A 13573-nucleotide genomic window follows, 5' to 3' on the forward strand; every position below is an offset into this window, starting at 1 on the left:
TTGTTACAAATCATTCTAGACTATAAGTGGGTATGCATCATATTACAATCTTACACAATCCTTAGCGATGGCGTAAGGTTAAAAACAGAAAATTGAAAAATTTTCCGGTAGTTTTGCGAAACAATGCTTAATATTTTTTGACATTCAATTTCAATTTACTCAAAAAGTCAACAATTATAAAGCCTGATAATATACCTTTCCAAAACTGTGCTTGAAATCCGATTCCAGCTATTATTATAAGAGTTACAGACCTTCAAAGTTGATGGATTTTTTTCAATTTTTCATGCAATATTTTCACAAATCTTGACATTGACGGGCTGTTTCTCAGAACCTGGGAGAACAGAGGCTCTAGTTTTTGGGTCATTTCTTAGTTTCATCTTGAAGTTTAAGAAAACATGTTTCATTTTTCTGAAATCCAAAAATGAATTTTTGATTTTTATCCCGGCTTCGCTCCATCGTGCACGGGGGAGGGTGATAGTTGGCTTTTCCATCAGCAATGACCTCATAATTACCAATCCAAACAAACCCACCAGAATCTCATCACACAACGGACATCAAAGCACACTCGACTTGGCAATACTATCCTCCCAACTAACACAACAACTACAAACAGACGTAGAAACCGACACGCATGGCAGTGATCATTTCCCTGTCATGCTACAACTCAAAGACAATCCTTCCGAATCCCAACTTCGACAATCCTTCCGAATCCCAAGTACATATATCAACAAGCCGACTGGATTGGTTACCAACATGAAATAGACTTTTGCACAACTTATCAACAAAACTGGACAGCAGATCAATTTACAAACCTCATTCAACAAACAGCAAATAGATTCATTCCCCAAACATCTAACAAACCAAGAAAACGACGCAACCCCTGGTGGAATGCGGACGTAGCCCAAGCCATAAAATCCCGTAGAAAAGCCCTAAGGATGCTCCGTCGAGCAACCAAAAACAACCCTCCAACAACCCCTCACATCCTAGCTTTAGCAGAAACATATCGGACAGCCAACAAACAAGCAAAAATAATTACTGAAAAGGCAAAAGAAGACTCTCGAGGACGTTTCGTTGAAGAAATAAACCCAGACATGACCTGTCAAGAAATGTGGCAACGGGTTTCTCTCCTCAACGGAACTTACAAAAAACCCAAACCAATCCTTTACCTGAATAACACGTACAACACAGACCCAGCAGTAATAGCAGAAACTTTCAACGAACATTTTTACAATACCTCGTCTACCCAACAATACTCAATCCCATTCCAAAGAACCAAACAGACAGCAGAACTCCACGAACTCAATTTTCCTACCCAAACGAACGCTCCCTACAACAAACCTTTCGACGCTGCAGAACTTACCTGGGCAAAGTGCAAAGGAGCGTCAGCAGGACCGGATGACATCGGCTACCCACTGCTCCAAAATCTACCCCATTCAGGAAAACTGACCCTCTTATCCATATACAACGACATCTGGCACACTGGCAATATACCCTCGAACTGGAAAAATAGCTTAATAGTCCCCATACCCAAACCAGACAAAAACCCACACGAAGCAACAAACTATCGCCCCATATCACTTTTAAACTGCGTAGGAAAAGTGCTAGAGAGAATGGTAAATCGTCGTTTGGTTTACATTCTCGAAAGCCAAAACCTGCTCAGCGACGCTCAGCACGCTTATCGTGCAGGGCGCGGTACAGAATCCTACTTCGCCTCATTAGAAACAATAATCCAGAAATCTTTTTCCAAAAACGAACAAATCTCCTGTGCAACAATAGACATCTCCAAGGCTTTTGATCGAGCATGGAGATACCCGATCCTAGATCAGTTATCGCGCTCGGGCATCGGAGGAAACCTTGCTTCCTTCATCTCCAGCTTTCTCTCAGACCGAACCTTTCAAACAATAATAGGTAACACCCGATCATCAGTAAGACAGTTAGAAAATGGTGTCCCTCAAGGCGCCATTCTCTCCCCTACACTATTCAACATCACAACACAGACACTTATAAACTCACTCCCAGAAAACATCACGCCACTCATATATGCCGATGCCACTGCCACGCTCGCTCGTTGCTGATCGCTAACATCCTACAGTCTGCTGCAAGTAAAATCGGACGCTTGAAAAATGAGACGGGCTGCTGTCTTTCCGCAAGCCTACAGCATTCCCGGAACCGAATATTGACCTTTAACGTATACATTTCTGTTCATTAACTCTTTCACTATGTAAGTAAATTGAAAACGAAATCAAAATCGATTGTTTTACTGAGATACGGCTCAAAATATGCGCGAAGACCCGAAAAGCGGACACGCAAGTAAAATCGGACAGCTAGGTTTCTTTGCCGTTTGGTGCACTTCAAGTGGTCGCATGTCGTTGTACCTGCACATTTATTAGTTGGCCACTATTGTTCTTTGTACTTGATTTATAGGTACCCAAATTATCATACAAAAAACCCATAAAAAATAACGATAAGCTGACGAGAATGCAAACAAAGATTGTTACTATTTCACTGTGGATTATTTGTAATGTTTTAGTTAAAATTTAGCTAAAAAAGATTTTTTATCATAAGTCTCTAACACAATTCACTTTATGCAATGCAAATAATCAAAACAGGTGTTTGAAATTCAGCATTTTCTCAAGTTTTCACTTGTAGCTAAAAAAAACTTGTAGCCGTTTTGGCGTGCTTCCAACTTATTTTTTGTAATTTTCTTTACATAAACTCTTTAGTTTACGTCTTTCAATTATCACAAGAAGTTTTGAATTGGTTTGTAGTCGTACAACCACCACCATAAGTTCCTACAAGTGCTTTGTTACCCACAAGTGTATTGTTATTGGATGGCGGTAGTGAGCAGTTTGGGCAGTTGGATAATACCCATAATCTAGTATCCAGCAATGTGTGTTTTGGATTATAATCTTGATAGAATACAAAATATTACTTCAAATGTTAGTTATTAGGTGCTAGGTTTTGACTTAATTTTGAACATATTGATGTAATACATCAATGTAATGATGCCGTGTATGACATGCAGCTCCCAGGAACTTCGACGGAGTTACGATACCATATGATTGATCAATCATGTCCAAACTTCAAGATTTTTTTAACTGATATGAAAGCTAATGGTTAATACCTTTGACTGTGTTAATATATATGATGAATTTTCTTCATTTAATCATTGTTTTCTTACTTTAAGAACTCTTCTTCCCACGTTTCCAAGTGGGTTACTGGGTTATGCTTCATTGATCTCGTTAAACTCAGGACTTCAGTAATGAAATTAACAAACTTTTATTTCACAAGACTATCCAATCCTATTCTGGTTTCCCCGTAAGTAGTTTCCCTTCATGTTTGGATCATCTTACTGATCATAATCTGGGCATAAGCCCATCTGATACTAACAAGTTTAAGTTTGTTGCTTCTGTGTAAAATTTGAGTATTTTTGTTTCTTCATTTTGTTGTCTACCTTGCAACTACAAAGAACAATAGTGGCCAACTCATAAATGTGGTACTAGAACGACCTAAAGTCACTTGCAGTGCGCCAAACGGCAAAGAATCCTACCTGTCCGATTTTACTTGCGTGTCCGCTTTTCGGGTCTTCGCGCACATTTTGTGCCGAATCTCAGTAAAACAATCGATTTTGATTTCGTTTTCATTTTTCTTACGTAGTGAAAGAGTTAACGAAAAGAATTGTATACGTTAAAGGTCAATATTAGGTTCCGGGAATGCTGTAGGCTTGCGGAAAGACAGCAGACCTTCTCATTTTTCGAGTGTCCGATTTTACTTGCAGCAGACTGTACATGGCCATATTGACTCTCCTGGCCTTCTCGCAGCCATTCCTTTCTACGTCCCATCCTACAGGTTGCGAGTCCGTCCTCCTCTTCACATTCCTACACGCCGGACTCTGTTTGCCCAGAATGACCCATGGCTACGTGCATTGTCCGACTTTAACGCCGTCGGTCACCTGTTTGACCACCACACGTCCTTGGTCAGCTTCCGTTCTCGTCTCCTGTCCACCGTTTCCTAATCTTTTTTCGTTACCCCTATCCCGTTCCTGTTGTAACCCCTCTAGTCTGTGTTTATCCTTCTGTTAGCTTTTAAGTTGGGACTTTGTATAGCCACACGGCGAACAATTTGATAATAAAAATAATAATAATAATAATATCCTTCTGATAGCTACCGGCTCAACACCGAAACAAACACAACAATCTCTTCAGAAAGGACTCGACAAATTACAACAGTGGTCCCGCTTCACGGGCTACGACATTTCCCCAGAGAAAAGCAAAATTATTTGTTTTTCTCAATTTTCTGCTCGCCGCTCAAAACCACTATACATCAATAACTCCAGAATTCCTAACGTAATAAAAACCAAAATTCTAGGAGTAGTCATTGACTCAACTCTTAGCTTCATACCACACACTCAATATCTAAAATCTTCCATCAAAAACAAACTACAGCTGTTCAAGTATCTTGGCTGCGGTAAAAAGCGAGCTTCTCGCGAAACCCTGCTGAAGATCATGAACGGCTGGCTTGTTCCGAAAATACTATTTGGCGCCGAACTCTACTCTAGAGGCGGCCCCAACATCCAAAACAAAGTAGAGAAAATATACAACCAGGCCCTGAGACAAATCTCAGGAGCTTTCCGCACCAGTCCCATATCTTCGTTAAACTGCGAATCCGGACAGCTCCCTTTCAGTCACACCTTACTCAATAGACTAGTATCAGCACAAGCACGACTCAACGAGAAAAATTTCCCAGCTCAGCCCCTCACCAACAGAACCAAAACCCTCTTCAAACAAATTACCACCAAAGAACTCTTAGAAATAGAAAAACTAAACAGACTCAAAGACAGACCCTGGAACGCAACAAAACCCAACATAGACTGGACTATGAAAGACATTAAAAAGGACAACTACAACCCCACCATTGCTCAACAACTCTTCCAGCAGCTCATCAATGGCAAGTACAAAACACATCACCACATCTACACAGACGGTTCCGTTCAAGCGAATACTCGGAAACTACATCTAGCAGTCTTAAACTCAATAATAATCTATCAATTTTTTCCGCAGAAGCTTTAGCCCTCCTAATAGCGGCCGATGAGGCCACAATAGACAACAAATCTATCGTCATATTTACAGATTCCGCGAGCGCACTTCAAGCAATAGAAAAAGGAACATCAAGACATCCCTACATACAATCCATAGACGAACACCTAGCCACTCGGAACATCACCCTTTGCTGGATACCGAGTCACATGGGAATCGCTGGAAACGAAGCCGCCGACCGATTGGCGAACGAAGGTCGAGCGAAACCGGACACCATCGAGACACCTTTCCCAAAGAGAGACCTCCTCCGCTGGGCCCAAGATGAAGTACGCTCATCTTGGGAACGCAAATGGAGATCGCTCATCGACGCCAAACTCCACAGCATCAAACCAACCACACTACCATGGAATGACACACCGAAACCACGCGACCAACGAATCCTCACCCGCATCAGAATAGGACACACCCGACTGACTCATAGCTACCTTTTCACGAAGAACAGCCCACCACCAATGTGCATCACCTGTGGATGCCAGCTCACCGTCAATCACATCATAGTTAAATGCAGAGCCCATACTACAGCCAGACAGCAATTCAACATCCCACAAAACCTAGAATCCGCCCTCAGCAACGACCCCACAAGCGAAGACAACATCATAAAATTTTTGAAAGAAATTAAAATATATAAAGAAATTTAACAGAAAGGAAAGAATAAATAAAAATGAAAAACAAACCTAATCTTAAATTTAAATAAAGGCAATATTGTTCCCCTCCCAACCCATTCCTTTCCTTAAACTATCCCATGATTCCAAACTTTTCCCTAATATGTAACTTTAATTTAAGATAGAGATGAATGTCGCCGTTAAGGCGCAAAATCTCTTTAATAAAAAAAAAAAAAAAAAAAAAAAAAAAAAAAAAAAAAAAAAAAAAAAAAAAAAAAAAGTTCGGAAGAGAACCTCTTCGAGTGAGCACCACGTATCCCTCTCGTTAAACAATCGAAAATGTCTGGTCGCGGCAAGGGTGGTAAAGTGAAGGGAAAGGCAAAGTCCCGCTCGAATCGTGCCGGTCTGCAGTTCCCGGTCGGCCGTATTCATCGTCTGCTGCGCAAGGGTAACTATGCCGAGCGCGTCGGTGCCGGCGCACCGGTGTATCTGGCGGCCGTGATGGAGTATCTGGCCGCGGAAGTGCTCGAGTTGGCCGGTAACGCCGCCCGTGACAACAAGAAGACGCGCATCATCCCGCGCCATCTGCAGCTGGCCATCCGCAACGACGAAGAGTTGAACAAGCTGCTTTCCGGTGTGACCATCGCCCAAGGCGGTGTGCTGCCCAACATTCAGGCCGTGCTGTTGCCGAAGAAGACGGAAAAGAAGGCATAAGGCGTGCTCTCTCGTGCTCACCCCGCCGCGCGGCACCGTGTCGCGCTCACAAACCCCGCCGAAGATCTCACCGTCACAAAAACCGTCCTTTTCAGGGCGACAAAATCGTGTGATAAAGGTTTATTTCACTACATTCAGTGCCCATGGCAGTTGGTTTCTGTTCAGTTTCAGTAGTTAAATGGTTAAATGGACGTAATTTCACAGTGTGGCTGGAGAACAACGAAAGAAATGTTTAAAATTAACTCAAGCAATGTGTCTCAATGTGTGAAGTAACATCGCAAGTTTGGTAGGTTAAACGGGGCAAACCATTTTGCTTCATATCAGGTATGTAGCTTTTTTCCGCTCATTTCTACCCGAACACATGCGTTGGTGGTGGTGGCCATGAAAAGTGATGGGTTTTGATCATCGCGTTAGAAACGGCCAACGCTACGCGCTCTACAGGTAGGGAATTTAACAATGTAAACGACCAAAGCGTTCTTTTCCCCGTATGCCACACCGAGCCCCGTGAGGTAGACCGGCGCCTTTCTACGAACTCTCAGTGGGTCGTCGTGTTAAAAAACGAATCGGTCACATATCCGAGAATCAGAACCGTCGGTAGTGTATCGCGCATCACCACCACCACTACGCGCGGTACACCGTACCACTCGCTGTGTATTCCATCGGATATCGTTTCGGGCATGGGGAATGGGGTAAGAGAAGGAGAGGAGTAGTCAAGTCGCATTTTTTTTGTTTTGTTTTCTCTGGCGTTTTTGGCGGCAAATGTGCCGGAGCGTCGGGAGAGCCACAAAAGCTTAGTTTGATACGAATGAGCAGGAAATATATCTTTACGGAACAGTTTTGGTGGTCCTGAAAAGGACCGTTTTTTTTGTAACACAAGCGGGGCTGTTCGCGCAGCTTAGCCTCCGAAACCGTACAGAGTGCGTCCCTGGCGTTTCAGGGCGTACACGACGTCCATGGCGGTGACGGTCTTGCGCTTGGCGTGCTCGGTGTACGTCACGGCATCACGGATCACGTTCTCGAGGAACACTTTCAGCACACCGCGAGTTTCTTCGTAGATCAGGCCGGAAATACGCTTCACACCGCCACGGCGAGCCAGACGGCGGATGGCCGGTTTCGTGATTCCCTGGATGTTATCACGCAGCACTTTGCGATGACGCTTGGCACCTCCTTTGCCCAGTCCCTTGCCTCCTTTTCCGCGGCCGGTCATGATGATGCTGCTTTACACAATTGGTTGTTGTTGACACGATGCAAACTGAACGAACGGTTTCGACGAACTACGATGGTTTCGGCAGTGAAACACGCCCTACCAGCCATAGCTTCGGGTGGAGATAGGGAATTCAATGGGCCAGAGCGAGATGGTGATATTCTTGTCTCTTTTACACCAACGCAGAAATTCCCCCGTCCCGCCACTGCCAGAAATCTCTCCTTACCGCGCCCATCTGTTGCCGCGGCAACTGATCCGAACTGAAAAATCGAGGTTTGTGCATCAAAGTGCGCATGCGCAATGCAATACGGTACGAAGTTTAAATGCCCTGCGCGATCGGGTCTTCGAAGACCCAGCGCGAGCGATCGAAAACCCAGCGCGAGCAATCGTAGACCAGTCGAATACCCAGCGCGGTCGAATACGGACGTACGGGTACCCGCACGGGTATACCCAGCGCGGTCGAATACGTACGTACGGGTACCCGTACGAGTATACCCAGCGCGAGCGGTCATTCATTCTTACGTACGCAGCGCAAGCGATCGCTAAATGAAGAGCAAAAACCGAAACGCGCTGGCCATATGAATTCGCTCCGCGAGAGGTTTAAATGGCTAGAGCGGGTTGAGCGCGAACGATGCATTCCCATACAGTCCATACAAACGACTACGCAGTAGATATATATTGGGCCTTTAGCACACCGTTCTCAACAAAGAGCGACGGTCTTGCGGTAGGTGCGCAGAGGCCGGAGTGGAAACAACGCGGTTCAATTCCGCGTAACAGCTCGAGACATGAGAATGTGTAGAAGGAAGAGAAGAGAAAAAGAGCGAGGGCCCCGAAAGGGGCCTCCATTTTTCGTTTTTGCCGCGGCAACTTCGGTTTTGCTTCGGAAATTTCCAACCAAATCTTTCTGAATATTCGTGTCCCGATTTGGCCACAATTTGGCTGGCTTTACTTCGTGCTGTGTTTCGGGGGCGGTTTTTATTGACCCGACCCACCCGATCGTGAGCACCCGAAGAGGGACCCGAAACTATATAAACGCGGTTTCACGGCGCGGTTCGGCCCAGCCCGATAGGTCGGTGTCAAACCTTTGACCGAACAAGACGTGTTTCATCGTGATTCGCAAGTGCAAGTGTAAACCAATAAAGAACCGTGTGAAAGTGGTAGTAAGAGATGGGTAAACGGAAGAAAGGGGAGACGAATAACAGCCCTCCCGATCCTGTCGTTGACAAAATACGCGTCATCGAGCTGGAGGAGGCTGATAATCCTAACATGGAAGGCGATACACCCGACGACCTGGCGGGTGAATTCGTGGAAGTGTCGTACAAGGGTGGCACCCGCCGTCACTCACCTACCAACGCCGCACCCGAGGTTGTGAGCATACCCGAAGGAGTGAGTACGAACAGCTCATCCAAACCGAGATCTCGTTTTCCACCGGTTGTGGTTAAGCTCCCTACCTTCGCCCAACTTCGGGCCGATCTGAAGCCGACAGCGGGAATCGAGTTCCAATGCACCGCTATGGGAACCAAAATCTGGACGAAATCAAATGAAAATTTTGATTCGGTACTCAAATATCTGCATGCACAAAACGCAGAATTCTATACGCACGACAACCCGCATGATCGTCCATTCAAAGCGGTCCTCCGCGGTCTACCGCTTATGGACCATGCGGAAATTTTAGCGGAGCTGCGAGACACCTACGGACTGTGTCCCACTGACATCTTCCGTATCAAACGGAAGCATGAAGGAGCTGACGCAGCGCACGGATCATGTCTGTACCTGATCCACTTCAAAAATGGATCTTGTTCCATGGCGGCCCTTAAATCACTCCGAGTGATTAACTACGTCCGCGTGCGCTGGGAGGCTTATCGAAATCGGGGACGGCGTCGACTCACGCAGTGTCTCAGATGCCAAGGCTTCGGTCACGGAGCCCGTCATTGCAACATGAGGCAAAAATGTGCCTCCTGTTCGCAGGAGCACACCATGGCTGACTGCCCAAATCAGACCAGCCCAAAATGCGCCAACTGTGGAGGAGAGCATATGGCCAACGATGCGGAGTGTCCGCAGCGAGTCATCTACACTCGAATTCGGCAGAAGGCCCTATCAGCTGCTAAAGCTAAATTCAGCAAGCGTTCTCCGGATCGACCTGCTTCTCCGCCTCCACCACCAGTGACAGCTGCAACGTTCCCTTCGTTACCGGTAACAGCCAAAACGACATCCAACGCCTTCGTGGAATCGTCGGATCCAGTCGTCGCTCCAACCTTACCACCTGGCCTCCAGTATGCTACTAAGTTAAAATCTGCTCCATCCTGTGATTCCGAATATCCAAATCCAGGCCAGCCGGAAGCCCCGCTATACAACTCTGCGGCTTTGATGCAGATCTTCATGGAGATGGTGCAGCGACTAGGTGCATGTCGCTCCCGTACTGAGCAAGTCACAGCCTTGGGCGAGTTCGTTATTCGCTATGGATAACACCATTCGCATTGTGAACTGGAATGCCTGCTCGGTAAGATCGAAGAAAATCCCACTTGTGGATTTTCTTCACCAGCAGGCCATCGACGTCGCATTCATCACCGAAACCCAGCTGAGACCGAACATCAACTTCTCGCTGCCGCACCACATATTTCTTCGATTGGATCGCCATCCCAACGCCGGTCGAGGTGGAGGTGTAGCTATTGCCATCAGACGAGGCTTACACTTCACTCAGCTGCCACACCTCAAAACATCACTAATTGAGGCAATCGGTGTGGAGCTCCACTCATCCTCTGGGGTCATCCGGCTCATCGCCGCCTACTGTCCATCACAGGCTTCGCGAGGTCGGGGATCCGACGCCACCTACAAACGTGACCTGAGCATCATCACTCGGGGTAGTTCCAGATTTGTTCTCGGCGGCGACCTGAACGCACGCCATCGTCTATGGAACAACACCCGTGGGAACCTCAACGGGGATTGCCTCTTCGAGCTTACGCAACGGGGAGACCTCATCGTGGAATTTCCTGACGTGCCCACCTTCATATCATCGAGCGGTTCTGCGAGCACTCTCGACATATTTCTGACCAACATGGAGATCATGAAACCCGTTACGCTGGACGAGCTGTGCTCCGACCACTTTCCGGTGGTTACGGAGCTCAACATCGGTGCTCGTCGTGCTCCAGTTCGCCAGCGCAGGGACTACCATAATGTCGACTGGGTTCGCTTCGGCAGGCTGGTGGACAACGATATCGGTCCAGTCCACATCAACACCATCGAGGACATTGACCAAGCAGTCAACAACCTGGAGCGATCCATCAAAGCAGCAGAGGATGTTTGTGTCAGAACAAGGCCTGTCAGCGGTGAGTTTGTGCACATCGACTCCCACACCTTAACATTAATCCGGCAACGTAACAGTTTTAGACGATCATACCAGAATACTGGCATTCAATATTATAAAACTCAAGCGGCAGTTTTGGCTAGAATCATCTCCGACAGGGTGGATCGCATTCGAAATGCAAATTTTGCTAGAACCATACAGAGCTTTGGCCCTTTCACATCACCCTTCTGGAAAGTTACCAAGGTTCTAAAGAGAAAACCCAAGCCTATCCCCCCATTAAAACATGCCGGGCAGTTGTTGGTCGCTCCGGCTGAGAAGTGCGAGGCTCTCGCTTTACAGTTTGCCAGCGCTCATCTTTTGGGAGCTGACGCTGTCAGCCCATTTGAATCAAGCGTAGGCTCCACTCTGGCGCGGCTTGAGGCAACTGACTTCTCGGTCCCGCGAGAGGAAAAAGTGACCATTGGAAATGTATGCCAAGCACTTAAACGGGCAAAAAATATGAAGGCTCCCGGGCCGGACGGGCTATTTAACATCTTGATCAAAAAACTACAAATCAAAGCTCTTACCTTAATTACCACCATCTTCAATCGGTGCCTCGAGCTTGGCTACTTTCCCGGTGCTTGGAAGGCAGCAAAGGTAGTGCCGATACTTAAACCCGGTAAAGATCCCACAATTCCAGTAAGCTATCGTCCAATCAGCCTGCTTTGCGCCTTAGGCAAACTTTTTGAAAGAATTGTCCTCGATCGACTTCAGGATTGGGTAACGGAGCTGGAACTCATTCCTTCATCTCAGTTCGGCTTCCGTCCAGGGCATTCCACCACCCTCCAACTCCTGAGGTTAAAGGGATATATTCAAACTAACAAAAGTGTCTCGAAGTCAACTGCCATTGCATTTCTTGACATCGAAAAAGCCTTTGATAATGTGTGGCACAACGGCTTGGTGCACAAACTATTTTCCTTTGGTTTCCCAGTGTATATTGTTAAAATTATCAACAACTACTTAAGTCAGAGGACATTCAGAGTGGCGCTGAACTCTGTACTTTCAAGTGTACACTCCATTCCCGCCGGTGTGCCACAGGGGAGTTTGTTGGCCCCTTTACTATACGTCCTATACACCTCTGACCTTCCAGCTATGCCCTCTAATGGGGAAATATTTCTATTTGCTGATGACACTGCCATAGCAGTAAAGGGCAGAACCGCTGTCCAACTGAGGAGCTCGGCTCAGCGCTACCTTGACGCTTTCCTCCTGTACACGAGAGACTGGAAGATCAGGGTAAATCCAGCAAAAACCCAGGCTATCATAATACCTCATCGCCTCAGATCCACTCTTCTAAAACCTCCCCAAAATAGTCGCTTGGTAATGAGTGGAGTCCCTGTAGAGTGGTCCCCGAGAGTGGGATATTTGGGCCTAATTCTGGACCAGAGGCTTATTTTCCGGGACCATACTAAACTCATCAGAGACAAGTGCAGTACAATGGTCAAGAGCCTCTACCCCCTAATAAATCGGCGGTCAAAGCTGTCGCTTGAGAACAAGTTGGCCATCTACAAACAAGTATTCCTGCCGGTTGTTACTTATGCCGTTCCAGTCTGGAGTTCGTGTGCTCAGATTCATCGAAGCAAGATCCAGGTCTCGCTAAACAAAATTCTACGGTTAATACTGAATACAAATAGGTTAACATCTAACGCTGCAATTTACGAACGTGCAGGCGTTCTACCTCTGAACACAATAATTGACACAATCAAAGAAACCACGATACAGAAGTGCTCAACCTCTGAACATAGCACCATCCGTGCATTAGCCCGTGTTTTGAGCATGGCCTAACTTAGTTAGTTCGTTATGTGTTACGTTAGTCTATAAGTTCGAAAAAAAAAAAAAAAAAAAAAAAAATAGCATTACCTCTCAACTACCACAGGTATAGGCTCGAAGCCATACAGATCAAAACTCAGCAACTGCTAAAACTTCTACTGTCTTGAAAAACGTATCGTACGTTGTATCCTGACCTAAGTACTCTTTGTAAACCGATGTAGGTGTAAAATGTGAATAAAAGAAATATGTATCGTATCGTATCGCGGTTCGGCCCAGTTTTGTATTACCACCACAAGTGAACAGACCCGTGTCGAACCCGATCAACGTCAACAGCATCAACAACATCAACTACGATGGCACGTACCAAGCAAACTGCCCGTAAGTCCACCGGAGGAAAGGCGCCGCGCAAGCAGCTGGCCACCAAGGCGGCCCGCAAGAGTGCTCCGGCCACCGGAGGAGTGAAGAAGCCGCATCGCTACCGGCCGGGAACGGTGGCTCTGCGTGAAATCCGTCGCTACCAGAAGTCGACCGAGCTGCTGATCCGCAAGTTGCCCTTCCAGCGATTGGTGCGTGAAATCGCACAGGACTTCAAGACGGATCTGCGTTTCCAGAGCTCGGCCGTGATGGCGCTGCAGGAAGCGAGTGAAGCGTATCTAGTCGGTCTGTTCGAGGACACGAATCTGTGTGCCATCCATGCGAAGCGCGTCACCATCATGCCGAAAGACATCCAGCTTGCTCGCCGTATCCGTGTTGAACGTGCCTAAGTGACACAACGGTTCGTTTCGTTTTCAACCAAACCCAAACGGTCCTTTTCAGGACCACCAACCCGTTACCGAAAGAAGGATTA

At 46.6% G+C, this 13573-nt stretch overlaps 2 protein-coding genes across 2 annotated transcripts; one reads left to right on the top strand and one right to left on the bottom strand.

Moving 5' to 3' along the window:
* The first annotated feature begins 6034 nt into the window (after positions 1-6034).
* Positions 6035-6412, top strand: LOC131259280 (histone H2A). The gene has a single exon (XM_058260732.1). It carries the CDS (start codon positions 6038-6040, stop codon positions 6410-6412), a length of 375 nt encoding a protein of 124 aa, XP_058116715.1. The 5' UTR covers positions 6035-6037.
* Positions 6413-7307: 895 nt separating this feature from the next.
* On the bottom strand, positions 7308-8724 carry LOC131264225 (uncharacterized). The gene is made up of 3 exons (XM_058266517.1): positions 8661-8724; positions 8443-8571; positions 7308-7492 (listed from the first exon to the last, which is right to left on the bottom strand). The coding sequence occupies exons 1-3, from the start codon at positions 8722-8724 to the stop codon at positions 7308-7310; spliced, it is 378 nt and encodes a 125-aa protein (XP_058122500.1).
* Positions 8725-13573: the final 4849 nt, after the last annotated feature.

The sequence above is a fragment of the Anopheles coustani genome, chromosome 3, assembly GCF_943734705.1.
Source record: "Anopheles coustani chromosome 3, idAnoCousDA_361_x.2, whole genome shotgun sequence".
Classification (NCBI taxonomy): Eukaryota; Metazoa; Arthropoda; class Insecta; order Diptera; family Culicidae; genus Anopheles; species Anopheles coustani.

Excerpts from the sequence above, each read along its gene's own strand:
- LOC131259280 (XM_058260732.1), top strand. The coding sequence starts at position 6,038 with ATGTCTGGTCGCGGCAAGGGTGGTAAAGTGAAGGGAAAGGCAAAGTCC.
- LOC131264225 (XM_058266517.1), bottom strand. The coding sequence starts at position 8,724 with ATGAAACACGTCTTGTTCGGTCAAAGGTTTGACACCGACCTATCGGGC. Across the intron at positions 8,572-8,660 it reads GGGCTGGGCCGAACCGCGCC|CACGAAGTAAAGCCAGCCAA; the intron begins GTGAAACCGCGT and ends CCCGAAACACAG. Across the intron at positions 7,493-8,442 it reads ATGGAGGCCCCTTTCGGGGC|GTGTGAAGCGTATTTCCGGC; the intron begins CCTCGCTCTTTT and ends CTCGCCGTGGCG.